This window comes from Aythya marila (genome assembly GCF_965140915.1).
Source record: "Aythya marila genome assembly, chromosome: 17".
Lineage (NCBI taxonomy): Eukaryota > Metazoa > Chordata > Aves > Anseriformes > Anatidae > Aythya > Aythya marila.
In genome coordinates this window covers 1,420,534-1,447,945 of record NC_139058.1, presented here as the reverse complement: position 1 = coordinate 1,447,945, position 27,412 = coordinate 1,420,534, and the positions used below count along the sequence as shown (strand labels likewise).

General features: G+C 61.0%; 1 protein-coding gene across 2 annotated transcripts; it reads left to right on the top strand.

Moving 5' to 3' along the window:
• Positions 1–239: 239 nt before the first annotated feature.
• Positions 240–26,919, top strand: FAM222A (family with sequence similarity 222 member A). 2 transcript variants are annotated; one of them, XM_082773704.1, is made up of 3 exons: positions 240–649; positions 15,040–15,161; positions 25,643–26,919. In XM_082773704.1, exons 2-3 carry the CDS (start codon positions 15,080–15,082, stop codon positions 26,887–26,889), a joined length of 1,329 nt encoding a protein of 442 aa, XP_082629830.1. In that variant the 5' UTR covers positions 240–649; positions 15,040–15,079; the 3' UTR covers positions 26,890–26,919. The 2 variants fall into 2 exon arrangements, with proteins under 2 accessions (XP_082629830.1, XP_082629831.1); XM_082773705.1 differs by having other exon boundaries at positions 15,037–15,161.
• Positions 26,920–27,412: the final 493 nt, after the last annotated feature.

The window sequence follows — 27,412 nt, the reverse complement described above, 5'->3', positions numbered from 1 at the left end:
GCCGAGCCGCGTGCGGCCGCCGGGCCCCGCGCGGGGCGCTCAGAGCCGCCTCAGCCGCGAGCCGGGCGGGAGGCAGCGCCCGGGGCCGCCCTGCACGGTCCGGCCCGGCCCCAAACGGCCCCAACGGCCCCCAAACGGCCCTACACGGCCCGGCCCCGCCGCCATGGAGCGCTGAGCCGCGGCCGCCCCTGCGCCACGGGCCGGCGGGCACCGAGCGCCGCCGCACAAAGAGGAGCAGCAGCAGCCGGAGCGAACCCGGAGTAAACCCGGAGTAAACCCGGAGCAAGCCCGGAGCACACCCGGAGCACACCCAGACTCGGAGCACGCCCGGGACCGGCCCGCGATGTGACGTCCCCGCCGCTCCCCGGGCTGGGCGATTTTGCGGATTTTTCCCTTTTCGTCGTTTTTCTCTCTCCCGTCCTTCGCCGTTTCGCCTTTTCTCCGCCTGCCTTTTTTTCGCCCTTTTTTTCGATTACCTTTTTTTTTTTTTTTTTCCGCGCCGGAGCCCCGCACCCTGGCCGAGCACGGGGCGGGGCGGGCCGCGGGGCCGGGCGGGTGCCGCCGCCGCCGCCGCCGCTGCTGCTGCACGGCCCGGGGGGGGCGGCCCCGCACCGCAGCGGCCGGAGCCGGCCCGGATCCTGCTCTGACGGTAACGGGCGGGGGCGGCGAGCACCGGGGAGGCGGCCTGGGGGGGCTCCGAGGGGGTACAAGGGGGGTTCGGGGGGTTACGAGGGGCTGGGGGGGGTCAGCGGGCGAGGGGCGGTTGAGGGGGGGGGGGGCGCAGCGCATCGCAGCGCAGCCCGGAGGATGGGAGCAACTTTGGCTGGTTTTGGGGTTTTTTGGGGGGTTTTTACATCGTATGGCAAAGTGGGGAGGAGATAATGGACCGGCCGCCGGTGCCTCGCCACGAGCAAAGCGCCCCGAGGTGCTCCGGTGCCGGCCCCCGGGTCCTGATCTGTGCGGTGGGGACCGGCCCCAGCCCCACGGAGCCCCCCGGAGCCCCCCGGAGCCCTCGGAGCCCCCTCCCCGCAGCCGCCCGAGCCCCCTCGGCCCCGCATCCAGCCGGCCACAAAGGAGCGCGGACAGCCGGGAGCGCCCCTGCTGTGGTTGTGGCTGAGCTTCCTCCCGCTGTCACGGAGCAGAACCGAGCTGAAAACCCTGCGAGGCACCGGGCACAGCCCCGGGGCTGGCCCAGAAGCTCCACGGCATCCCCGGGACCCCGGCGGTGCTGGGAACGGAGCCGAGGCAGCGGGCGGCCACTGCGGGAACGCGGAGCGAGGCGGTGGCAGCGGCATCCCCGAGCAGCAGGAGCAGAGCTCACAGACACGCAGTCGTCGCCCAGGAGGCAAGGGATGAAGCTGGAAAGCTGAGCGTGAGGAGCTGCTGCTCCGCTCCCGGCGTGTCCCCGAGGAGAGGCAGCGGTGGAACCGGGCGGCCGCGCTCGGGGCTGCGTTCGCCTGGGTCCTGGTGTCGGGGTGGCTGTGCAGGGAGCTCTGCGGGGTGCACGCAGCGATAACGGGTGCGTGGATGGGTCCCTGCGATGGGTGCTCTCCCTCGGTGGCCGTGGGCAGCCCGCCTGGGTGGGCGCACGCTGCTTGGAGGGCAATTTGTGGACTATGGGAGCCGCCTGCCCCGGGGCTCTGCGGGCAGCACGGCAGGGCCACGCGGCCCGTGCCTCGGTGAGGAGCTCCTCGGGTCTTATTCATACGGATTTTGTGGGGTGCAGCAGCTTTCCATGCCTCTGCTGTGGGGTTTTACCTCTTGGCGTGCCCAGCGTGGGGCACGTGCTGCTGGCAAAGGCAGTCGTGCCAGGGGCAGGATGGATGTGAGAGCATCCCTGCCTGGCTGGTCCTCTCTGAGCGCATTTCTCCCCGTGTCTATAGGAGCTGCCTCCCTTTGGAAATGTGTGCGGCTTCCAGGAGTGGATTTTCCCGGGGCGAGCCGCCCGCTGCTGGGTCAGGCTGCCTGGAGGCCGCTGGCAGGAGAGCCGAGCTCTCCGGGGCCTTGCTGTGACCTTGTGTGCGTAGAGCAGGGAAAGGGAAGGCAATTCTTCATCCGCAGGAGCGTGGTGTGTGCGCTCCCGTCCTCGCGGAAGGCTCGCTTGGCAGTTTAGTAGGTCAGCAATGGAGGGGAGCCTCGTCTGCGCCGGCTGCGAGATGGGCCTGTCTCAGCCGACCGTGGCATTAAAAATTGAAACCTCTCGCTGTGAATATTTATCCCGAGGCTGGAGCCGGGAACGCCACGGAGAGACGGGGCTGCTGCTGGCTCTGGCGGCTGCCGCGGAGCCCCTGCGGGGGAGCTGCGACACCTCCTCGCCTTCCAGACCCTCTGGTTCTCCGTCCTATTTGCACCTGAACCACGCTTCCAGCCCCGAGCAAGCTGGGGGCGAGCCTGATCTCGCCCGGTTTTTAATTGCAATCTGCTGCCCTGCTGGGGAGCGGCCGCAGCTTACGGGGACGAGGGTCCCCCGGCTCCCACGACCCCATAGCGGTGGCCGTGCGCCCGTGGCCGTCCCCGAGCCGCCCCTGTGCTCCCCTCCTGTGCAGGATTAGTGCTGCCCACCCGCACCCTGCCGGCTCCTTTTTGCCTGGGGCAGGTTCCCCGTGCCCACAGCTGGTTTTTGGGAAGCAGGCGGCGGAGCTGTGGGGCCGGCCACGTCCCGGTGCTTTGCTCGGAGCCGCTGTGTGCTGGGGAGACGAGGCTGTGGTGGGAACCTCGTGGTCCTGCTGGCTCCTTTTGGGGCGAGCGTGGCCTCGTTTTGCCTCCTTTCCCCGTTACCCTGGGGTGGGCTCACCCTTTGCCCTCCCCGCACGGTTTTGGGGGCACCGGCAGCATCTGGGGGCAGGATCAGGCCCCGTGCCGGTGCTGCCCGAGCTTTGGCAGGGGGGTGCTGTGTAGGGCCGAGCACCCCCCTGAAGCTTTCGGGGTCGCTGCAGCTGCGGGGTGGGCTCGGGGGGGGGGCGGCTGCAGCTGCCGGGGCACCGCTCCCGGCCCCCGGCTTCTGTGCAGCCGCATGTCCGTCTGCAGCGGGCGCATGCATGCAAAAATAAGACATTTCTTCTTTCTCTTCTGCCTGCGCATTCCTCAAAAAGCTAATATTCATGAAAGGTAATTCAATCAAACCGCGATGCCTATCAGCTAATGCAGCAAAGCTGGCGCAGGGGTGAGAATGGGAGCCAGGAACACAAAAGCCCTGTTTTATTACCTCCTGCTTGCCTGAGAATTGCTTTTCTCCCTCGAGTGAGCCGGCTAAAGCTGGCTTTATTATGTTAACCTATTTGCGTGTCAAGAGCTATTGTGCCTCTCTTTATCTGTGTTTGTATTTGCTCGATGCAGGGAATAAAAGGACGAGGCGAAAATGGATGGCTGGTCAGTGCTTTGCACTCTGGGGGCACTGATTGGTTGCTAAGTGATTTGCATCCCCGGTAATCGCTTTTATCTCGGAAGGATGTCGTGTATAATTATAAGCCTACTGACATCTTTTGAAATCTGCCTAATGGGTGTTTTTAATTTACATGGGAAGCCGGGGCTATTTGTGTTGCTCTGATTACAGGTTGTGCGAGCGGATGGTTTAAAATATAGATGTTTCCCTAGACGTGTGGGGGGGGACACCGTGAGCCATGAAGCTGGGGGGGGGGGTTTTTTGGCCGGGTCCCGCTCTCCTGGGGACGGGTGGAAGCGCAGAAGTCCCCGCACCGTGCGTGACTTTGGGTTTTTGGCTCTTCCAGCCCGGCTGTGCGGCCGCCACCTCTCCCCACGTGCTGTGCCAGCCCAGCCCCATCCCAGGGCGCACAAAGCATCAGCTGGTTTCTTTGGATGCCCCGTAAAATACAAGAAGGGGAGCTCCCAGCCCGGTGCAGACCGTGCCCGGCTGTGCTAATTGTGCCCGTTCGCCCCCCAACCCGTTTGGGCCGGCGAGGTGGGACCCCCAGGCTCCCCTCCTGGTTTGCCATGGGGAGCAAATCCCTGACTGGAGGCTGGAGCAGCAGGTTGGGGACACGGTGGGCTGGGGACACAATGGGTCCCTTGCTCTGGGACACGCTGGGAGGCATCTGGTGACTGCCCCCGCAGCCTGCTGGGGTGTGATGATGAGCTGGTAATTAATTTTTTCCCCTTGATGAGGTCGGTGAGGGGAGTTTCAGCGCATCGCGGGACCCCCCTTGTGTGCGGGGACAGGGGTGGCCCTGTCCTGCGGGGACATGGGACAGTTCCCCAGGCACAGGGGAAACGTGGTCGCAGGAGGGCATCTGAGGACAGCGGGGCTGTCGATGCCCTCGGCGGATCAGTGACTGGGGCAGGGTGCTGGGGAGCACCCTGGGGTGCTGCGCCCTGCTCCCGCTGGCAGCCCCGGCCCGCAGCACGGCGCGGGCGCCGCTATTTATGGCTGCCTGTAAACAAACTCCCAATGAAAGAAAGTTAATGACCTGAGACTGACAAGAGCCTGCTGGGAATTTTTATAGCCCCTGGGACTCCTTTTGCTAAAGAGAGAACAGAGCAGCGTTTTAACCCAAAGCGGCGAGCCACGTCCCATCCTGCGTGGCGCAGCGGGGGGGGACCCCAGGAAGGTGGCCACACCGTGGGGCTGGGGACACAGAGGGGCCAGACAATCAGGGACGCCCAGGCAGCACGCCACGGTGGCACTGGGTGCCCTGTGCACGGGGCTGGGGTGCGTGGCCCCCCCCATCCCAGCAGGAGCAGGCACGTGTTGGGGTCGGGGATGCTCCAGCCTCGCACCATCTGCCTCTCGCGGGTCATTTTGTCGCGCTCCGGGCTAGAGCGAGGGCTGGCTCATCATCGGCGGTAACCAAACACTAATAAAGCCTTAATACCCTGCAGTGGAGAGATTTAGCTGTCAGAGATAAATATTCATGCTGCTTTCTCGGTCAGCTGCGCTCGCACGACAAGGGAGCGGTGGGGGGAAGTCGTGGTGGCGGGGGGCGCTCGGCAGCACCGCCAGCCCTGGGCCCTGCTCGCCCCGCTTGTAGCCGTGTGTCCTGGCTAATTGCACGGTGTAAATCCTGCTGTTAGGGGTGCTGAGCAGGGGGGGTCGTTGGCGTGGCCCAGGGCACCCCCCTCGCCTTCGTCCCACGTAAGCAGCCCCCGTCTGCGCGTCGCTGGATTTGCTGCTCGGAGCTGGCCCTTAAAGCTGACGAGCGGGAGGCTGTCTTAAGTGGTTCGGGTTAATTAATAGTCAGGGATGTGTCCGTTTGTTAAGGGATGCTTGTGGCAGGGCGAGAACCAAAGCCTAACCCCCCCCCTTTGGAGAAAGTGGAGGCGTTCCCAGAAAGGGCTGGTGCTTCCTGCACCGGGGAGCCCTGTGGGGTCCTGGCGGAGCAGCGCCCGGTGTCCCCGCTGCACGTGGTCCTGGCGCTGCCACCCCCACCCTTCCCGCTGAGCTGCGGGGCTGTGATTACCCCAAATCCTCACGAAAGCAGCTTCCTTTGAGAAGAAAAAGCCAGGAAGCAGCAGCGAGCGGTGTCTGGGGGTGCCCAGCCCTGTGTTGGAGGTGTCAAGGGGACACGAGTGCCGTGTGGGCACAGCGGAGCTGGGGTCCCGTGGGGGATGTAGGACGTGGGACGTGTCTGGCGTGCGGTGCCGGGGGCTCCTCTCCTCCCCGAGGAGCAGCCCCCCTCCGGCCACGTGCTCCGGCTTTCCCGGCACAGACCGGGTGGAAGCGGCAGTTTTTCAGCAGCTGTAATGCTTGGGGATATGAGAGATTAAGGTTAGTGACCATTTTTTAACTCAATAAAGGGAAAGACAAGCTGGAGTCTGCAGTCCGGAGATATAATTAGTTCGCAGCAGTGGTGCTTTCTTGATTTAGCTTCAGAGAGCAGAACAAGACAAGGATGTTATACCCAATTAGCAATAACATACAGTCTGAGCCTCGCTAGGTGAGATAACGAGCCGCTTTTATAGCTCTTCTTTACGGACTTTTTGGGGGGAAGGAGAGGAGGAGGAGGGGGCTCGCGCCTGGATTTCTTCTCATCTGGGAACAAATGATGGGGCCGGGAATTCCCAGACCTGTACCCAGGAACGGACCGGACCTGTGGCCGGCCCCACAGGCTGCACGGTGACCCCAAGACCCCAGGGCTGAGCAGGATCTGACCCGGAGAGCAGGAGGATGGTGTCCGAGTCCTGTCCTTCGTGGGCAGCCCCGAGCATCGCCCGGGCTGGCGGACGGCACGTGGCAGGGGGTGACGTTGAGGCAGCGCCTCGTACGCCTGCGCCAGTCGTGGTGCTACGAGCAGCGTGTTCGTGGCAGCCCTGGTTTTTTGTGGGAGCCCTGAGCTTTACGAGGGGACGGCTGATAAAGCAGGGGCCGTGCGCACGCCGTGTGAATGTTTCCTGGCTGCTCGCAGTCGGGTTTATGGTCTGTGAACCCACAGAGTTTCCCTTGCTGCCGGGAGGGGCGCAGGGCCCCGGTTACAGCCAGGTTTCGCAGCCAGGACGTGGCATCGCTGTCACCCGTGGCCACATCCCGGCTGGATATCCATCTGCCTGCACCCCGTGGTGCTGCACTCCCGTTGGCCGTGGGTTTGGGTTTTATTTTCTGGGTAAACCCAGGGGTTTTGGGGCTGGGGGTCCCCGCGTGTCTGGCACCGGTGCCCTGTCCCGTGGCAGTGCTCGGGGCCTCCTGGTTTGGGTTCTGCCTCCTGCCAGCACAGGGCATGAAAAGGACGTCCCACAAACCACCCTGCCCAGCAAAAAGTCTGCGATGAAAACTCGGATTAGGTTTAATTAATCAGCTTCTAATAACGGGCTCTGCTGCTGCACGCGGGTTATTTGCACGCTGCTTTCCCGTCTTTGCCCGGGAGCCACGCGGTCAGCATCCCCTGCCCCAGCCCATCCCGTGCCGGGCTCCCCTCATCCACCCTAGGTCAGGACGCAGCCCTGTGGGGCATCCCTGGGGTCCTGGGGCAGTGCTGGAGCCCGGATCCATCCCTGGTGCCTGCAGCCCCTCCTGGGCACTGTCCCCATGGGGACAGGATTGGGGACAGGGCCAGGGCCAGCCCGGCACAGCCGGGAGGAGCCGCAGAGCACAGCCGCTCCCCGGGCCGTTAACGCACCGCGGTGATCATCAGCCCTCGTCGTAATCATTAAGACTATTAGAAAGAAATGTTCGCTTGAAGCTAATGTCAGACTTTCTGTTCTGCTTTGCAAACGCGCACAATTAATGCCAATCAGCTGCGGGAGGAAGCCAACTCGCAATCATGTCTGCTTCATCTCGGCTGTCAGCTGTTGCCATTCCGTGTTGTACATTTTCATACAATTGCTATAAACATAAAAGGGAAACTCCGCGTTCTTCAGAGGGCTCGTGTATTGTTCTGTGTTCATTTTAATTACTCCGCATTCAGCAGCTCATCTGGCCTCGCAGAATAGGCAGGAGAAAGTAGGTCTTTGTAAAACAAATATATAAATCTTGATAGATGCCTTATTTTCCCATTCAGTGGTTGCGTTGCATTATCTACGGCTAAATAAGAAAAGCCTGTTTAATTTTTCTTTAGTGGGAGCTTTTTCTGCCCCCCCCTTTCTGCCTCGCTCCTCCCGCGGGGGCTCGGCCTCGCTCCTCTCCCCGGGGAAGGCGCGCGGCGAACCCGGAGCGCGGGGCGAGCTCCAGAGGGGGGAAGAGCCGGAATTGCTTGGCCGGATGGTGGCATAATCCTTGTTACAAAAGTACACATCAATTATAAGAATTCCTACAGTAATCTCAGAAATCTATCTTTTCTGCTGAACTGGCTCATTAAAGAGCACCATTCATTTCCATCTCTCCGGGTGAGAAGGGTTTAAATCCCCCGAGCTTTGTATTACAAAACAGACTCAGGGTGACGGACTCTCTTTAAATATTAAAAGAAAGAAGTTGATTTTTTTTAATTTTTTTTTTTTCTTCTCCCTTTTCCTTCCCCCGGCCTCGCGGCACAGACGAAGCGTAACTTAATTAGGCGAGGGCGGCGGGCACAGGGGGGCCGGGAGGGCTCTGGGAGCCGTGGCGGTGAATAGCCGCCCATCTGTCGGCGGGGAGGCGCGGGGCTGGCCTCAATGCACGCTTTGAGGGCCCGGCACGCTGAAAGGAGCCGTGGCGGGGTCTGTCCCGCATCCCCGGGCTGTGCCACCAGCACCACGGCAGCACAGAGCCCCTTTGTGTGCCGGGGGACGCGGGGACAGCGGCGGCCGGGCCGGGGTCGCGCAGGGTGCGGGGCGGTGCGTGCGCCGCCGCCGGGCTCTGTGCAAACACGTTAATTTGTTTTCTTTCTTGCCTTGCCTTTCAGGGTAATTGGTTGCATTTGAAGCCTTTGTGAAAGCCTTTGATTATAGTAATTTCGGCAGCGCGATCTACCCTGGATTCCTTCGTTAGATTCTTTCACAGCTCCGCCGCTCGGGGCTGTAATTACCGCGCGGCGCGCGCCTGCCCTCGCCGTGCGCGGTGCCGCCGGACGGGCAGTGCCAGGCGGCCCTGGGGGGGCCCAGGGTGCTGGGCACCGTGGCCAGACGAGCACTGGGGCTGCCACATCTCGTGGCACACCCACAGCCCCAGGTCCCCGTGCTGCTGCCGGCTGCGATCACATCCCCTCGGGCTGGGGTTGCTCTGGGGCACCCCGGGGAGCCGTGGGTGTTTGGGCTGTTCGGTGCCGTGGGTGTTGCCACAGAGGTTTGTAGGATCGAGGCACGGTGTTGGACAGCGGGATTTGGTGTCTGATGGAGAAGGAGAGGTGAAGGGCTGCTTCTTTCTTGGTTTTGTTCCAATCCCACGTAGCGACCTTCTTGGCAGAGACACAGCAGCGTGTGCCCGTTCCTGCAGCCGACACGTGCTTGGCCGCTCCTCCCCACCTCTGGCTGCTCCTGCCCCGTGCTGCCGGTGTGGGCGATGCTCCTGAGCCTGCCGGAGATAATTCCTGCTAATACAGCACGTGCTGCCTGCAGGTGTCCTCCAGCAGCTCCCCACGGGACAGAGACCTCCCCAGGACCCAAACTGTCCTGGCCAAACGCTGGCAGAGCGGCTGGACCCAGCCTCAGGAGGGTTGGGGACATGGAGCAGGACATCCGTGGGGTGCCATCGGTGGGTGCTCTGTGGGAGCATCCCCAGGGCACGGCCAGGCTGTGAGGAGGATGTCAGCACCGGGAATGGTGGCAGAGGGCTGTTGGAGACCCAAGAAGGTGTGCTGAGCTACAAAGAGTTTTTTGGGGTCAAACCCAGCAGCCCCACGTTCAGAGCAGGGAAACCTCTGAGCCGCAAAGCCCCGGGTCCCATCCGTGCTTGGGCATCAGCAGGGGGGGCCTCGCACCGCGTCCCAGTCCCCCCAGCACGGGGATGCTCCTGGCACCACTGTGGCCACGGACGGCACCGGGACACGGGGCTGCTCCGGTTTCCAGAATCATCATTAACCTGTTAGTGAGAGCTGTTCCCGCTCACAGCTAAAATAGATCTTTAATCTCTGCCCGAAATAGCTCATTTGATGAGAGGCCTCCTTAAAGCTGACACATAAATTTAACCAGGCCGCCCTAGTCCTTCGCGAGGATGTCTGCAAATGCTCAATAGCACTTGAATTGTTTTTTTTTTTTTTTTTTTTAATTCCATTGTTACGTACACATCTGATACCTTATTTCTTCCATCAGGTCATTTGTAACAGTCAGGAGGCAATTTACTTCTGTCTTCTGATTCAATTTGCTCTCTGTGCTGCCGCAGCCGTTCCCCTGCACGAGGCTGGGCTCGTGGGGTCACCCCCACCTTTATGGCCCCGTTCCCGAGCAGGAGGCTATTTTGGGGGGTTTTGATGCTCATTTTTCGAACGGGCTCGCTGCCCGTGCCGGTCCCACTCCATCTCCTGCCCTGGCAGGATGCGCTGAGAGCTCCCTCTCGTTTCTTTGCTCCTCAAACACTCGGGTGCTTGTTGTGGCTGGCACGATGCGATTCTGGGGCCAGGCAGTGCCAGGCTGTGCCGCAGCCCCCGTCCTGCGTGCACGGGGGCCGAGGAGGCACCAGGAGCTCTTGGTGGGGATGGATCCATGTGGGTAACGTCCCCGTGGCCATCGGTCCTGCCTCCTTGCTGTTCGTTGCCACCACGCGAGCTGGGGGCTCCTGCAGCACCGAGGGGAGAGGGGTGGGGATGCAGCAGGAAAATGTTTCCTCCGTAAATAAACGCGGGTGCTGGGAGCGCCCGAAACTGGGATGCTCCTCACCTTGGGGCCTTGCTCTGACAAGCTCCACCAGGCTGCTGGGTGTGAACCCAAGCTCGGGGGCTACAGCTCTGCTCGTGGCACTGCGGGGTCCTGGCTTTGGGGTCCTGGCTTTGGGGTCCTGCCACTTCTGGCACCGCTCCCCGGCACAAACCCGGCTTCCAGCCGCACTCAGAGGAGCTGGTGGCGCTTTAAGATCTGCGGGTTTTTAGAGATCACAAGAGGGGTTAGAGAAAATTACCCTTGACTCTTACATGCTAATGTAATCTCTAACCAGATCTGCAGCGCTGCGGCTAAAATTGCTTTTTAGATTAACATTTAATTATTAACAGGGCCCCCTGAAAGGCCCGGGGCTGGAGCGCGGAGGGGAGCGGGGCGCGCGCGCGGCTCGGCCGGCCCCGATGGAGACGTTTGCCAGGCGAGGGGAAGGTCGCGGGCAGCCGGCAGCGGCACGCCGTGCTTTATTGCTGCCCTCGGCAAGGTGTCGTCAAACTTCTCCTTTTTATTTTATCTCGTGCTCCCCGTGATTTACCGCGGGGTGACCTTTCCCGTGTTAGCTCCTTCCCGCACCGGGCTGCGGGTGCCGAGCGGGGCGTCCTTCTGCCCCCGCTGCGGCCGCTCCTCCCTGCTCAGGGTGGAGCAGAAACCTCCTGCCTGTGCCCAGCGGTCCGGAGCCCTGTCCCCATCCCTGTCCCTGTCCCCATCCCTGTCCCCATCCCCACTGTCACTGCCTGAGCCCGCATGGCTCCGAGGTCGCCCCGTGCCTGCTGCCATGCTGAGCTCCGTTGTGGCTCATTTACAAGGCTCCGTAGCATCCCTATTCCTACCCCTCCTCACCTCCCGCTCCCCCAAATCCCCTTTTTACGTGGTTTTTATCCCAGCTGGCCCCCGTTTCCCAGCCAGGCCGCGTGCTAGGGACGGGCAGCGCGCTCAGCTTCGTTAGCGCCCGGGCAGGGATGCGCACGCTGCGGCGGCAGACACGGCCCTTTCTTCTCCTAACAAGAGGCCAGCTTCTGCAGTCCCCTTTATTCATTGTTCTGCCGAGGCGAGCGGCACAGACCCAATTCAGGCTGAGACTTTGAAAGTTCCCTTTCTTCCCCGCCCCCCCTCCCGTCACATTTTCTTTTATCTAAATCCTCGCCTATGAAAGCCTCTATCGACAGCTGCGCTGGCCTTATCTCGCTGGAGGGACCTTCGCGGGGCTCTCGGAGGAGATAAGACCGTCTTATCGGCCTCTGATGTCAGAGAAGGTGCCAAACCCTTCTGTCATTGGAGCTTTAGACACAGAGGTTTTTTTTTTTTTTTTTTTTATTAAAGTCACAAAGACCTTGGGTTTATAAATAGTCCGATGGAGCGATAGGGCCTCGAAATTAGCAGGCTGGGGGCGGGGACGGAGGCAGTGGGAAAGGGGCTGGGGAAGGAGGAGGAGGAGGAGGAGGAAGAGGATGGTGGGAGCTGGAGGGGCGCAGGGACACTGTCCCCCTGCCCACAGCCACCGGAGCAGGGCACTGGGTGGCAGCCCCGGGCCCCGTGGTGCTGCCAGCTCCTGATCCTGACCACGGGAGCTGGGGACAGCACCGGGTGACAAGCGGTGCCGTGCCCCGTGCCGGCGCCGTCTCACCGCGGTGACAGCACCTGCTGGGGCCTCGCTGGCTCGGGGCCAGCCTTGTCCTTGTCCCCATCCCAACAGCACCCGGCAGCGTGGATGGAGCAGTCCCCGGGCTCTTGGTACGAGCATTGTGGGGCTGTTGGGGCCGGGGGGCTCTTCAGTCCTCACCCCGTTGCCCCCCAGGACTCGGGCTGGTGGCGGTGCCGCGGCAGCTCCGGGCTCAGCGGTGCCGGCAGTGCCACCAGCCCCAGGGCCATAATTGAGGGCTGGGCAGAGGCCGTGCAAACTCAGGGGCAGGGCAGCAAAAACTGCTGAGTGTTGCCTTTCTTGCCGTGAAAGAGCCAGAGCAGCTTGAACTAAATCGGATCCTGCTGATTGGAATTAGTTCAAACGCAGATGGAGCTAACTAAGCTGGCGGTAAGCGTTGGGAGAGCGCAGCGTCCAATTCCCATCAGCTGATTCAAGGGCTTTTCTGGGCGGCATTAACGAAATGCCACGGAGCGGACAGATGCCTATTGTGCGGGGGGGCCCGGCCCCCTGCTGCCTGCGGGGCCGGGGTGCTGAGCCTGCACCCCAGGGTGCTGCAGGGCCTGGGGGGGGGGGGGGGATTGGGGGCTGAGCGGGGCTGCGCGTGCCGAGCCGGGGACCTCGGCGGTTATTAAGCGTGCGCATTAATATGGGGTGAAGCTCAGCTTAGCTGTCGAAAAAATTGTCTCTGCTAAGAGCTGCGTGACACCGGGCGACGGGGGCAGAGCTGTGATGGGAATTAATCGCTGCCTTTATTTAGGTTGGCGTGTGGCTCCCGCGCCGGCGCGGCTGCAGCGCCGCTGCCCGGGGTGCGCGGTGGGGGCAGAGCCCTGCGGTGTCCCCTGGGGGGTCGCGGTGCCCTGCGGGGGGTGGCAGCCCCCAAAGGGACCCCGGCTGTGCCTGCAGCAGGGGCAGGACCGTGGCTGCATCCTGCTCTGATTTGGGGCTGCTCGGCCTCCCCGCTCGCTGCTCCGTGGGTTTGGGGTCATCCTGCCCTCGGCTCCTGTCCCCGGGGGTCAGCGGATGGGGGACACCCCATAGTGACCCACGGCTGTCCCCAGAGCCACCGTTTGTGGCCGTTTTTATGGTGTCAGCCTCGTGCCAGGGCCTGACGTGGCACATGTCCAGCCACCCATGATGGGGCACGGGGACAGGGACGGGGACATCGCGGCTTCCCGGGGAGGCGCAGGGACAGAGGTGACGTCCGCTGCTAATCGGCCAGATGGTGACAACCTGCGGGAGGTCAGCGCGTGGGAGAGGCTCGGATGGGGCTCAGGACATGGCCAGGGGGTCCCTGCCCAGGGCCACCCCGTGGTGAGGACACGGCCAGCACCGAATCCGGCTGGTGGCTGCGCGCCGGGAGCGGGGCTGTGCCACGAGCCCCCGGTCCCGGCGGGGAGACGCGAGCTCCCGAGCAGTCAAGTGCGCTCAGCCTGTGAATAAGAAGCACTTCATTCTCTTTTCAAACTGTATAATTTCTGCCTGATTGTAATGGCATATTTTAAAATTACCAGAAATCGAAGCCAGAAAATGGATACGGCTGCTTTTACTGCGAGCTGCATTAACAAAGGATATGTAATGCGCGAAATAAAAACACCTCCCTGCCCCCCTCCTCCTTTTTTAAGACAGTAATAGGAGAAAATTGGTTTTGAAACTGAATAAAAGTCCTTTTCAGAGGAAATCATTTCTTTCAGGGTACCTTTGCTGAAAGTAAAATAGTGAATAATGAAAGGTGGTTACATGATTGTCTTTCATTTAGAGAGCGCTAGGACAGATGGAATCTGGGAGAAATGCAAGATTGGAATAATTGCATGGTAACAAGGCGCTTGTTGTGAAATTAGTATCTTAAGAAAGTAGTGAAAAAGGCTTTTACTCATGAATACTTCATTATTAGGAGAAAACAGCACAATTTGGGTTCTCCAGACACCTGCTCGGTATTAAATGACTTCCTCCTCCCCTCCTGCTCCTCACACCTTTCTCTGACGACTCTCTCCGTCTCCCAAACTTTGCAGCGGGGCCGGCCGGGCGCCACCGTGTCCCTGCAGGGGCAGGACGGGAGCTCAGGACCCCAAACCCCGTGGTGGTGGCAGCCGGGAGCGAGCAAGCACGTGTCTGTGGCCATTTGTCAGCTCGGAGGAGAAGGCGAGCAGTTCCCAAGAAGGCCTGTCCATTGTGTGCAGGGAAAAAAAAAAAAGACATTTCTGTAATCGCTCAGACGCGGCCGGTAACCAGGTCCTGCTGTCGGGAGGCTGGGGCCGGGGCTCGCTGGCTCTGCGGGTCCCCATCGAGCCCCTCTTGCTGGGCCATGCTGGTGGGGAGGTGCTGGGGGTCTCCTGCCCTCGGCCCCAAACTGGGGGGCACATCACCAAGCGGTGGTGGTGACCTGCTCTGCCAGCACGTGCCCAAGGTCACTGCGCCGCCCCCACGCACCCCGGCACCTCGTGCAAGCAGCAGCCGCGTTGCAGGACCCCTGAGCACCCCGAGCAGGCAGGATCCCATCCACCAGACCCGGCAGGAGGATGTTTCCCTGCGATGGAGCAGCTAAAGAGGTGCATCCACCGTGCCGTGCAGCCCTGACTCACAGCCAGCGGAACATTTTGGCCAGGAGAGCGATGGATCCACGGACGGGCACCGCAGCCACGTTTGTGCCTGCGCTGGGCTCCCTCGGGATGTGCAATTAGCAGATCGTTGGCGGAGGTGACTTTGGCCTGACCCCTCCAGCTCTTCCTGAGCAGATTTTGATGCATCCCACCATCCCGAGTGGGACTTTGACGCCCGTGGGCCGGGTCCCTGCAGTGCGGTGGGGAGGACATCCCGGTGGCAGCTGCTGCTGTCCCCAGCCCGGGCTCAGGGCTCGGGGCGCACGGCGCTGGAGCTGTGCCCCGAAGGAGGACGAGGAGCTGCTTGGTTTCCTGCAGGAGGAGCAGAGAGCGACGCAGGGAGCACAGATCACCCACCGAGCCCTTCATATTTATTTTATACATCTTCATATTTATTTAAGGCTTCCATAGTTATTTATTTATCTCCAAAAGAGCAAAGGCCCCTGTGCAGCGTGCGCGCCGGCGGTCGGCGCAGGAGCTCCCAGCCTCCGCTGTGCGCAGACTTTGCCCGGCGGCGCGGGCAGGGGGCACGGGAAGTGTTTGTGGGAGGTGGGCACGGGTGGGGGGCACGGGACGAAGGTGCTGGTGGCTGGTGCCCTCCTCTGACCGCCGTCTCCTTTCTCTCAGCAGCACGCGGGGCGGCGGCGCGGCCGGCCAGGACACCCGGACCATGCTGGCGTGCCTGCAGCGGACCCAGAACCCCCCAGGCCAGCACCTCGCCTGCCCCAACAAGGCCCTGGAGCCACGCAAGTGTAAGTGGCGGGGCGGGGGGGAGGGCACACGCATGGCATCGCCCGCTGCCCCCCGGCACCGGGATGCGCCGGGGTCCGAGCCCCTCCGGAGCCGAGCCTGCGCCCGGCTCCTGCCCGCCCTGGGGCGCCCGCGCCTGTTCCCTGCTTTGATGTTTCTTGTCTTATTGGAAAAGACATTCATTTAACTGATAATTAAAAAGAGCAGGAGAAGCGGGGTTATTTGGGGGGGGGAGGGGGAAGGAGACGAGATAAGCAAATTAAATTGGGTTGCTCGGGCTGATAAGTGGAACTTCGGAAAATTTTGCGCGGCTGCCTGCAAAGCGCGGCGGCAGACAAAGCTCCAGGACCTGCTCCGCAGCCTCCCGAACCCCCGAAGCCTCGGCGTCCTCCCCTCCCTCCCTCCCGTCCCTTCCCCCCCGTAATTACTTTCCCAGTTTTGCTGCAGCTCGCCTTCCCGACGAGCTGGCCTTTCAGATAAGCTGTAAACTAGTTACATTAAAATGGGTTCCAAAAGGTCACTCCAGTAAAGCACCTGTCTCTCCCAGCCTTTGTCTCTCAATCCAAACCATGATTAAATGTATATTTAATGAGCCTGCTTTAGGCAGGCGTGTTTGACCTCCCCGGCTGGGAAAGACGCATTAAGATTCTCAAGTGATGAATGTGTGTTTTAAAGAGGGGAGTGGATATTTTTCTGCTGGTCTCAGTTGGATTTTTAAACATTGCAGGCTGAAGACAAATCAGCTGCTAAAGCTCGGCTTGTTAGTGTGTGACAGCCCCCAGGCATTTGTTTAATGATCTGTATTTTCCCACAGACATTTTTCCCCTTTACCTGGGCACCCCAGCACGGCTGGCACGGGGTGGCACCGGGTTTTGCTCGGTTCTTGGCTGGCCCCAGGGTCTCACGGGGGGGCCAGGGTTTATTTTCTGGGTGAAGCTCCCCAGGCTCGAGCGTGGTTTCATGGCCAGCCAGGAGCTCACCCCGGGCAGAGGAATGCAGCGGGATCGCTGGTGGGGACGTGCTGGTGCCTGCAGGGCCTTGGTGGTCTGGGGTGGATGGGGTCTGTGCCCCCCAAGTGGTTTGCACCCCGTTGGGATTTGGGCTCCCCATGGGCTCTGCGAAGCGGGTGGGCGAGCGCGTGGCCCCGCACGTCCGTGTGCTCGCCTTGAATCCAAGCTCGCGGTGCCGCTCGAGTCTCCTTCCTATTAGTGTCTGGAAGGAAAATGAATGTTGCTCTTGTAAAATTATTCCTAATCTGTCATGCCTGAGCAGCGGCGCAGGGCTGGCGCGAGGGCTCCGGCTCCCGGCGCTCCTCGGTGCCACGTGCTAACGAGCTCGGCTGTGCCCACAAGGATGGGACCCACAGCGGGGATCCTGCCGGGGTGTCCTGGGGACCCCACAGGTTTGGCACCAGGCTCTTTGTGCTGAGCCCTGCAAGGCGCCAAGGTCAGGATGTGCCCCCCCCGTTCCCACAACGTGCCCAACACGTGCTGGTGGTGGCTCAGAGCTGGGGGTGCCTCAGCCCGTGGGACACGACGCTGTGGAGCATCCCCCGGGGGGACCCCAGGCCAGCAGGGACCACACGGGGACCAGGGGGTGGCCGATTGTGCCCCCACCCCTGGGGCAGGACCGTGCTCACCCCAGCTCCCTGGGTTTTTTTCCCCCCTTTGCCCCGGTGCGGGCCGTGCCTGGCCGCGCTCCCCCAGCGCGCTCGCTGCCGGCCAGGTCACCTTAATCAAAGTTTAGCTGACCGTACGTTTCCGCTCATTATGGGAAAATGCAGCATGCCTCTCTCCTCTCTGCCTCCTGCTATTTCAAATTAAATTGCAGGTGACATTCAGGGCCACGCATCTGGGTTTGAATACAATTTTCCCTTCCTTATTTATGGCACCTGCGGTGCGCGGGGTGCCGAGGAGCCGCCGGGCTCGTCCCGGCCGTGGGGCCGAGCCTCCCGCTGCCCCCCAAACACCCGCCGAGGTACTGGGAAAAGAGAGCGCTCCCTTAAAACGAGGCACAATTTAGAAGTGCCTCTGATTACTTAATTTGCTCCTGAGTATCTCAGTAATTATCTTTATGGGTCTTATTTCTGTCCTCTGGCATTGTTTCTGTCGATATTAAATGAGTCTGGCTCTCGGCACGCTGGCCGTCTGGCCCAGCACCGCTGTGAAATCCTATTACCCTGCCGGTGCCGCTGATTAATTTTTGTATTAATTTCACGTAAAAGGTGAGCTGACTAATTTTCCTGCCCTTGCTGGGAGCTGAGGGCCCCGGCACCTTCACCCCATGGCCCTGCCCTGCGTTCCCCCTCGCTCTCCTCCCTATTCCTCTCCCCGCTCCCGGTGCATTGGTGCCCCACGCTCCGGCACAGCCAGCCCTGAGCAGGAGCATCCCAGTAACTGCTGGGGGTGACTGCACCCCAGTGCTGGTGGCAGAGGCTGGCTTCTCTCACCAGGAATCCCAGTCCGTGCCCTGAGCAGGGTGGCAGCGTGCCCTGTGTCCTGGAGGCTGTGGCAGGATGGTGCCCTGTGCCCCGCCAGCCCCTGCCCACCACCTCCCGCGAGGAACAAACAGCATCCTCAGGACAAAATCACCTCCAATTAGCTCCGGCAGCCCGGCCCCTTTTGATTTTAGTCCGTGTGCATTAGAGGAATCCTGAGCTTTATTTAAATTATAAATCAAATGATGCGGCTCTCGCTTTGCCCAAACTCTTCGCCTCTCTTGCTCTCCGCAGTACCGTAGCACTGGGTTATATTTAATGAAACGTTGCTTTATCTGTGCCCTCCTCCAGCCTGCACCGGGGGGGCCCTGCCATGGGCTGGGATCAATACGGAGCTGGGAGGGATGGGGAGCTTCATGAGCAGAACACTTTCCTTCGTTAAGAAAGGAAATAAAATAATGCCCGTGGCGTGGCCTCGAGGGCAGCTTGCTGACTGCCCCCCTGCAGCGGCACCCAGGGATGGGGACGTGGCCTTTGGGAAGCAAAATGTCCCAGTGGGCGTAAAGGACAGGGACACCCCCAGCTGGAAACCATGGAAAGAAGGACGGGGCTCTGTGGGGTAGCCAGAAACGGGGTGGGTGAGGGCGAGAAGCTTGGGGACCCCTCGGGCTGCATGGGGCCGGGCCGGGTGCCGTGGCACAGGGAGGATGAGGAGGGCTGAGCCCGTCCCCCTGAGCCCCGCAGAGGGCTGCAACGAGGCCGTGTCCTTGCTTTGATGCATCAAAGGGGCCGTGGAAGGAGCCCACCTGTTCCATGCGCATCACGAGCTTTGCTGAGCTGTGCTTTCTTCCTCCCCGCCTGCTCCCTTTTTATTTTTCGCAGGTGCTTTTTAGAAAGGCGAGATAACAAGTGCCATTTGTTTACCGAAGCCTGCTGAGGAACAAAAGGGGGCTGACGCGCTCACATCAAACGCCGCTTTTTCCGTAAACATCATTTTGGCGTGGTTGTTGGATTCGGAGCCCAGCCCTGTTGGGCACGGATTTGGGGAGGCTGGGTCAGGCTCCCGAGGGCTCGGCGTGACTGCGCACGCCCCGGGACGCACCCACGGAAACTCAGCCCTGAGTGATAAAACTGTTTAATTGCATCCGGGATAAAACCACATTTAATGGCTTCTCATTACACAATTCTACTTATTCCAAGGGCATTTTCATTAAAGTAGCTGCAGCAAAGCTCTGCTTTTTGTACACACCCATAAAATATCATTTTAATTTCATGAGGGGTTACACATGAGTGAAATAAGATTAATTCTTTCATTTTCAGTTTCTGGAAGGGATCGGTTAATGATGGTTCTGTGTATTTATATATGTGCCATAAAAAGGAGTTCAATTAACTGCCATACCCAAAATGTGCTGTTGACTTGCACTTTCCCTGCCAGGAAACGCTGCAGAAACACTTTTCGATCGGTCGCGTGTGCAGGGGGGGGGATGGATGGGGCCGGGCGCTGGGCTGGGGGGAGGCTCCCCAGGTGAGACCCCGTGGCCAGCAGGGACCCAGCCGGACCCCAACCTCTGGGGGCGTTTGGCTCGTGGTGCCCTGACACGGGAGGGGTTTCGGTTCTGCAGCCAAACTTTTCGGCACCGCTCTTGATTTCGTAGCAGTTGTGGGGTTTTCAGCTGCCGGTGCCTTCGCTGGAGCCATGGGGGGGCTGGCGGCATAAAAAGTGTGGTTTTTAGAGATCAAAAATTAATTTAATAATAAAAAAGTGGCAAGTACATCGCCCAGATAACAGAGTGGAGGGGCTGGGGTGAGCTCCCCCTGCTCCGAGGACCCCACTGCTGGCCCTGTGGTGGGGTGGCACCAGAGTGGCACTGGGGAGGATTTGGGGCAGCCTCGTGGTGGCATTTGGGGTATCCTAAAGGTGACATCAGGGTGGCACTGGGGTGGCCCCAAGATGCCACTGGGGCAATGTCAGGGTGGCATCAGGGTGCCGTCGGGGTAGAATCGGGGTGGCACCAGGGTGCCATTGGGGTGGCACCGGGGCGTCCCCCCGCCCGCCCTCCCCGCTCCCTTTGCCCTGCCGCTGGCCGTGGCGCTGTGCGCGGTGCCGCGGCGGCGCGCGGTGCTAATACCTCGGCGAGGAGACAAATAGAAAGTGACACATGTGTGTGTAGACTGGTATTTGTGGTGACGCTTTGACTGCAGATAATAAAGTGCTCGCCCTGAGGTGATCCAATTCAGCAAACGCCTCGGCAAAGCCGCGCGCTCCTTCAAGGGAGAGAATAAAGGGGAGGAAAAAAAGGCCCGTCTGAAATGACATGTCAGCCTAAAAAGGGAACGTGTTAATGGATGAATATCTCGGGATGGCAAAGCCCTGCTCTTCCCTTTGTGCTTTGTCATGAATTTTGTTGTCTTTGCACATTACGGCTCCTGCGCGGCTGCCGCTCGAGGTTTGCCACCTACGTTTATTCAGATGGATTTCTCCGGCTATTATTCCTGGAGTTGTTTTTAATTTAAGCCCTCGAAGCCGCTCTGCATTTTTCTCTCGGCTCCTCTCCTTGTGCGGGGGCTGCTCTGCTGGGGGAGGCTTTTGTCCCGGCACCGCGCGGGGCTGTGCGGCGGGGCCGGGGTCCTGCAGGGGTGGGGGCTCCTGCAGGTGGGGCGCAGCCCTTTTTTGCTGCCCCCCCCGGCCACCCCAGGGGGCCACGCTGCAGGGGACACCGTGGGGACGCTGCGTGCCCTGAGCAGAGCTGGCAGGGGGGCCGGGGACCGCGCAGGTGCGGGGCCCCCCCCCCGCTGCATCCCCGCGCCGCGGTGGCCTCTGCGCCACCCATCCTGGGGACACGGTCACCATAGAAACCGCCGCACTTCAAAGGGTGGAAAATGGTGAAATCCGACAGGGAAGGGACGTGCGTGGCGGGGGGCAGCAGCACTGCCCGGCTGCGCACCCCCTGCCCGTCCCCGTGTCCCCAAATGTCCCCCCCCCCAGTGCCCCAGCGCCAGCCCGGGGGGCTCGGTACCCACGCAGCTTTGCCAAGGGGGACCCAGACCCCAGCATCAGGGGCTTCATTTGTTTGTCAAACGCACCATGTTTTGTTTGTTTCCTTCCAAGTGTTGTGCAAATATTTAGGTTTCTAAAATCTGCTCGCAGTTTCGCAGCGAGATCAGGGGGCTGTGGATGGCTTCTGGAAGCGTCGAGGACGCTGGTGCTCCCCTGCTGGATGGGGAGCGGGGCAGCACGGCCCAAACACAGGGCGAGCTCTCAGCTCTTGTGGCATGCCCCTCGCTTGGGGAGGGCAGAGGGGAGGCTCCCGTGGCCCCAAAGCATGGGTGAGGTCCCCCAGTAGCAGGCAGCAGCATCACACACAGGTCCCGGCCTCTGCAGCACCTGCATCCACCTAATGAGAGCACCCCAGGCTTCGCCTTGCGCTGTGGGGCAGAAAATTGCGGTGATTTCCCCCTTGGGAAACCCTCCTGTGCCCCGCTTGTGGTGCTGGGCAGCTCCCCGGGTGCTGGGCACCGTGCCACGGGGACAGACCTGCCCCGGGGGGGACCAGGGCTCAGGGGGTGCCGGTTTCCAGGCTCAGCTCCGGCCTCACCAGCTCTCGGCTCTGCAGCGCTGCGAAGATTTACCTCTGAGATGAATTTTTTTCATTAGTAGCAAAATACGGTCCTGCTTCGATGTGTAAAAATCAGGTTTGTCCCGCCTGATGTTGTGGAGGAGAGAAGGAATGGGGGTGAGGGAGGGCGACCAGACTGCTGCCACCATGTCCCCACTGAGCCCTTCCCCAGGACTGCTGTGCGGCCGGTGCCAGCCCCAGGACATCCCCCCACGCACCCCAACATCCTCCTCATCCTCCCCGTCCAGGGCAGGGGCACCCCAGAGCCCCTCCTGCAGCAGCACAGCCCCAGGGCTGGAGCCAAGAGCTGCTGGCGTGCTGGGAGGCGCGTGGCTGAGAGCAGGGCTCACCGGGGGCGCAGCCGGGCTCCTCCAGCACCCGGCGTGGCCAGGGCATCAGGGGATGGAGGAGGCTTGGTGCTTAGAGAAAGGATCTTGGAAAAGATGCTGCTTTGGTCGGGGACACCCCATCTCCACGGCACGGCTCCTGGGTTCCCCTGGGCAGCGGTGGCAGGACCCCCGCGTGTCTCCGGTCGGGCATTTTGCACCGGCTTCTCGGCTCGCAGCGCGGCAGGGCTGAGGCTGCCCGAATCCATAAACAAAGATTTATTTCGGATTGCAGCGTTGTTGGGGTCTAGGATTTAAATCTGTGTCTTGAACCGAGTTTGGTGGCCAATTTGCTAAAGTAAAAAGTTGTTTAGCTGGAGGCGTAATCTTATAAGCCTATGCTGCCATTATAATGGCTTCTCATTTCTGCCTAGCTTTCCAATAATGCTTTGAGCAGAAGCTCGGAGTAATATAAAAAGCCATAGGATTATTACTGCGGGCGATGCATTTTCCATTTACAGTAATAAAATACTGAAGAAACAAAACAATTTAAAATTCCAATAAAATTCAAAACAAATCTTTGGCTGCTGAGCAGATTCAATTATTTAGCTGTTATTGAGTGCAGGCTGGAAAAATAGAGCAGGTCAGGGAGGGAGGGGGGGGGACCCAGAGCTGGCTGCGTGTCGCCTTCACCCAGGAAAAGGCGAGCGGAGGTGGGAGATGGCCCGTGGCCGGCGAGAGCATCGGCTGGGAGAGGGGATGAGAGGTGGGTGTCGCGGGAGGCTGGGGCTGGTGCCACCATCTCGGTGTTGCCCTTTGAGCTCCGGCGAGGCCGGAGAGGCTCAGGAGCTCCAGGAGCCAGGGATGCTCACGGCAGCGAGCCCTCGCTGAGCCCGTTGTGATTCAGGAGTAAGCGAAGGTCTGGAGCAGGAGGTGAGAAAAAAGCAGGGGAGCGGCCACCACCGCCTGCCCTGCTCCCGTGGCAGCATCCCTGCTGGTGGGTGGCACCGGCACCGCTCGCCGGGGGAGCGCACGAGCTCTGCGCCGGCACAGGGGGGGTTACAACGCGTGCCCCCACCCTCGCCGTGACGTCCTCGACGTTTCGGGTTCAAGAGGAGGGAGGGGGGAAAAACTGCCGGCGACCGGCTGAGCATCAGGCGGGCTGTCTGCGCCTGACGGGTGACGGCGGTGATTCGGGAGAGTTTGCATCTCGCAGTAATTACAGCCCGTTAGAAAGCAGTAATTACTCCGGAGAGGGGGAGCCGCTTACCAGCAGCGCGCACGAGCGCGCCAGGAGCCTCTTGGAAATTGGTAGCTCTGTAATTTTCCCAGTGGGGGTTTGGTGCGTCACCCTGATATGTGACAACACACTGAATTTGTGACTTGTCACATCCAACCCAGCTGGTGTGAAGAAGGCGACAAAGGAGGCTCCTCGCTTCCCCCCTCGGCTCGCTCGCAGCCCCCCATCCTCCCCCAGCGGGGCGATGCCACCGACGTCGCCCACGGCCACGGCGCTCGGGGACGGGGCTTGGAGTCTCCGGCAGCGAGCGGGGGGTGCACGCGGGGCCGCGCCGCTCCCTCCCCCATCGATGGCCTCTTTTTTTTAATTCTTTTTGCTCAGAAAGGAGGATTTTCCTCCCTCCGTGGAATGGGTTCATTAGGGATTCTGCGAGTGTCACCGGCTAATTAGTGTCATGTTAATTGAGTATTCGCGATGCTGCCACCTCCAAGGACAGCGGTGCCGGCATGAAGGGGAATGCAGACGTGCGTCGCTCGCGGTGCCGGCGGCTGTGCCGCTGGGCAGAGCCCCCCGGCTCGCTCCCAGACCCATGGATCAGGGGGATCCATTGTCCCGGGGGGGTTTTAACCCAGCACGGGCGATGCCCCAAGGACGGGGAGGTGCTGGAAGCACCGCGTGCCCCGTGGCAGCCTGCCTGGGCTGCTGCGTGCCCGCGCCCTGCCGTACGGAGCCGCGGGCGCAGTCTCTCCCAGCAGCTACATTAAATCCTGCTCAAAGGCCCTGGTTTTAATTGGCTTAATATACTCGTTAATAACAATGTCTATTTAAGACACCTGTAAAAAGCCCATAACATTAACTTAATGGGAGAAATGGCTGGTGAATGCGCTTCCATTCTGCCTTTTAAATTACTGGTACATCGCCGTAATGGAGAGCACTGAGAGCAGCGGCGGCCGGCCCTGGGCTCGCTCCCCGCACCCCTGGGGCTGCTCCCGCTCCTCCACGGGGGTGTTGCACACCAGGTCCTTGAGGTGCGAGTGCCCCAACCTGCCCCTAAATACTGCTTTTAATGCCAGGCCTTGCTCTTACAGACACACGCATGCATGCGGCGAGGTCGGAGCAGGACCGAGGCAGGCGTGGTCGCCCCGTTTAATGAATCCGCCCTCGTTAGGTGCGCCTCATGGCACAGCTCTTCCACAGCGACCTTGACCCCCAGCCTCCCAAATTGCCTGGCAGTGAGGGGCAGGGTCCCTGGGAGCACCGGGGCTCCTCGGTGGCACTTGGCCCAGGGTGGGCTGAGGATGGCTGGTGGTTACCCAGTTGTGCCAGCAACTTTTTGGAGCAGTGGCAGTGCTCGAGCACCCTTCACACTAGGAGAAGTGGGGTTGGTGAAGGGAATGGGCACTGGACATCGCCTAGGGACAAACTTTTGGGACCTGGCCAGCTCCTCCGTGCCTAGGGCTGGTGCTGTCCCCAACCTGCCTGCCCCATCAGCCAGCCCTGGGCAGCTTCAGCACTCGGGGAGCAGAACCAGGATGCTCAGCAGCCGTGCGGAAAGATGGGCCCATCTTCATAAAGCACGTGTGAAATGCTTATACGATGTCTTTTTCCGTGCCATTACTTTTACTGGGACTGAGGATTGCACGGCGAGGCGCGCGCCGGCTGCTGCTGCATCCCCGGCCCCGTGCTTGGAGGGTCCCTGCTGCTGCCCTGTGCCACCGCCGTGGCCACGGGAGAGGTGGCAGCGAGGCAGAGGCACCGCCGTGCCGTGCTCCTTGGTGTACTCATGCAGAGCAGGGCTCCCTGCAGCCTGGGGAAGAACACATTTGGCACGCCAGGAGAAGAAATTTTGTGAAACGGAGCTGGCAGTAACGTCCCCATTACAGACAACGGCGACTCTGCTCACGGAACGGGGACATCTGTCTGCTGCGCCTCCTTTTTAGTGGTGTCACCGGTGGCTCCGTGGTTGTTCCGTTCCCAGCAGTGGTGGAAGGACGAGCACAACGTTCTGGCTGCCCCGAGCCACTGGAACTGCTTGTGCCAAGCGTGTGGGCACTGGGACTGGGACCGTGGGCACCCGTGTCCCCCGGGGTGCTTTATGAGCGATGGGGAGCCAGCGGCACCCCCCCCTGCGCGCATGTGCCGGCCTGGATGTGCATGCGCACGTGTGTGTGGAGATTTTAAACACCTAATTTATTCCATCTATTAGATAGATTTTGTAGATTTAATCATTTTCACAGTTGGTGGCTCATTGGATACTCAAGATAAACTCCAAATGAAAGTATAATGGGTACGACAAATGAGTTTTCACACCAGAATGGCAGAAACTTGCTTGGGAAAGAGTTTGAAAGGAACAAAAATATATACATATATAATTTTTTTTTTCTGCGGTGGCTTTTGCTGACTACAGTAGGTTACCACAGTTAATTTCACCAGTTTTGTTCATCTGTAAAATTGCATAAAAGTGACATTTTTGTGCTCATTATAGGAACTGCTGATTTATGGCTGGTAAATGCAATGCTTTTCCATTTTTGGTGAGGTTCTCGTAGCAGCGCAAAGCACCCATGAAATTGCTTGTATAATGTAGTTTAAATCCAATCTCGGAGAAAGATTCCCCCGTTGGGTAAAGTGACATTTCCATTCTCCACACCGAGTTTATTTTAGGCCACTTAGAAGTGACTTTATAAGTGAGAGGGGGCAGGTTTGTGCCGTGACCTCGTTTCTACCAAAGGCTGGCGCCGGGAGCCGGGCGGGTGGTGCTGAAGGAGGAAAAGGAGGAGGAGGAGAAGGAGGAGGAGGAGGGGATGAGGCTGAAGGCCAGCCATGGGTCCTGGGGTCGGACTGACTCTGCTCTTTGCTCCCGCAGGCGAGACGGCGGCACCCATGCATTCCCCGCGCTACCCCAGCCCCGCCGAGCTGGACGCCTATGCACAGAAGGTGGCCAACAGCCCGCTGACCATCAAGATCTTCCCCACCAACATCAGGGTCCCACAGCACAAGCACCTTAACCGAACGGTCAACGGCTACGACACCACGGGGCAGCGCTACAGCCCCTACCCCGTGCACGCCAGCGGCTACCAGGGCCTCCTGGCCATCGTCAAAGCCTCCGGCAAAAGCGTGGTGAAGAACGCAGAGGGGAAGCGGACTAAGCTGTCGCCCGCCCAGGCCGGCGTCGCTCCCTACCCAGCCTCAAGCACTTTAGCTCCAGGCCCTTCCTGCGCCGGGCAGCTGAGCTACCACGGCGGCCAGAAGCAGCTGGAGGGCCCCGTGCCCCCCAACGTGACGGTGGCGGCCTCGGCGCTGCCGCTGGCGGGCAGGAGCCTGGCGCTGCCTCCCTCCAACCTGCCCTCCATCCAGAGCATCATCTACCAGCTCAACCAGCAGTGCCAGGCTCAGGGCTCCCAGCCCGCCTGCCCGGCCCTGGCGGGCGCCCACCCCAGCCCGGCCAAGCACGGCGCCTTCCCCGCCGTGGCCTCGGCCGGAGCCTACGCCGGCGCCGTGCTGCCGGACTGCCGCAAGGGAGCCGAGCTGGCGCTGGGCTCCAACCCGGCCCTGGCTCCCAAGGCTGGCCTCTACCCCGATGGCGTGGACTACCTGCTCTGGCAGCAGAAGCAGCAGCAGCACCTGCGAATGTACAGCGGGGGCGGCAGCGGCGGCGGGGGGGCCCTCAGCAAGTCCCCCGAGGCTTGCGCGGGCGCCTCGCGCCCCTACGGGCCGGGGGCGACGGCGGCGGCGGCGGCGGCGGCGGTGGGGGGCGAGAAGGTGAGCTCGTCGCCCTTGAACTGCATGCACGGCAACTTCTCGGTGGGGCAGTACTTCGCGCCGCCCTGGAACAGCGTCCTGGTGACCCCCACCAGCGACTGTTACAACCCCCCCGAGCTGGGCCCCGCGCCCCGCGAGCTCGGCGTGCTGCCGGCCGAGGGGCTGCCCAGCAAGACCCTCTGCAACACCTCCATCCTCAGCAGCAGCCTCCAGTCGCTGGAGTATCTCATCAACGACATCCACCCGCCCTGCATCAAGGAGCAGATGCTGGGCAAGGGCTACGAGACCGTGTCTGTGCCAAGGCTCTTGGACCACCAGCACGCTCACATCCGCCTGCCCGTCTACAGATAAGGAGCGGCTGCTGCTCTTCCCAAAGCCAGGGCGACGGCCGGGAGGGCGGCCGGGGGGGCCTCCGGCACCGCGAGGCTGCGAGACCGTGGAGGCCAGGGCGGGGTGATGGGGGGGGGACGGGGTTGGCTACCGAAAGGGGGTCCCGGCGCCCCGCAGATACTGGCATTTAACCGGGGGTCGTCAAACTTGGATGCACCCGAAACCCGCTGGAAGCCAAGGATGAAGGAATGCTTGTCTATATAGCTCAGAAATCATTTTATTTCCACGAATGTGAACAGGGAATCGCTACGAGTTGCTGCTATCCAGGGAGAGGAGGCTCCGCTCTGTGCACGGGCGTGCGCGCGGCGGCCCCGGGGCTGCGCCGCAGGCAGGGTCCCCGCCCGCGAGCGCCCGCGCTCACCTTTAGTTGAAGTCCATAACTTGCACTGCTTTGATTAAAGCTAATAACTGGGGACAGTCTGGAGGCTATTTAAGAAAAACACTTGAAAACTTGAACAGATTTTTGGTTTGGTTTGTTTTTTTT

Coding starts and splice junctions, on each gene's coding strand:
- FAM222A (XM_082773704.1), top strand. CDS start 15,080: ATGCTGGCGTGCCTGCAGCGGACCCAGAACCCCCCAGGCCAGCACCTC. Junction 15,162..25,642: donor GGCCCTGGAGCCACGCAAGT/GTAAGTGGCGGG, acceptor TTGCTCCCGCAG/GCGAGACGGCGGCACCCATG.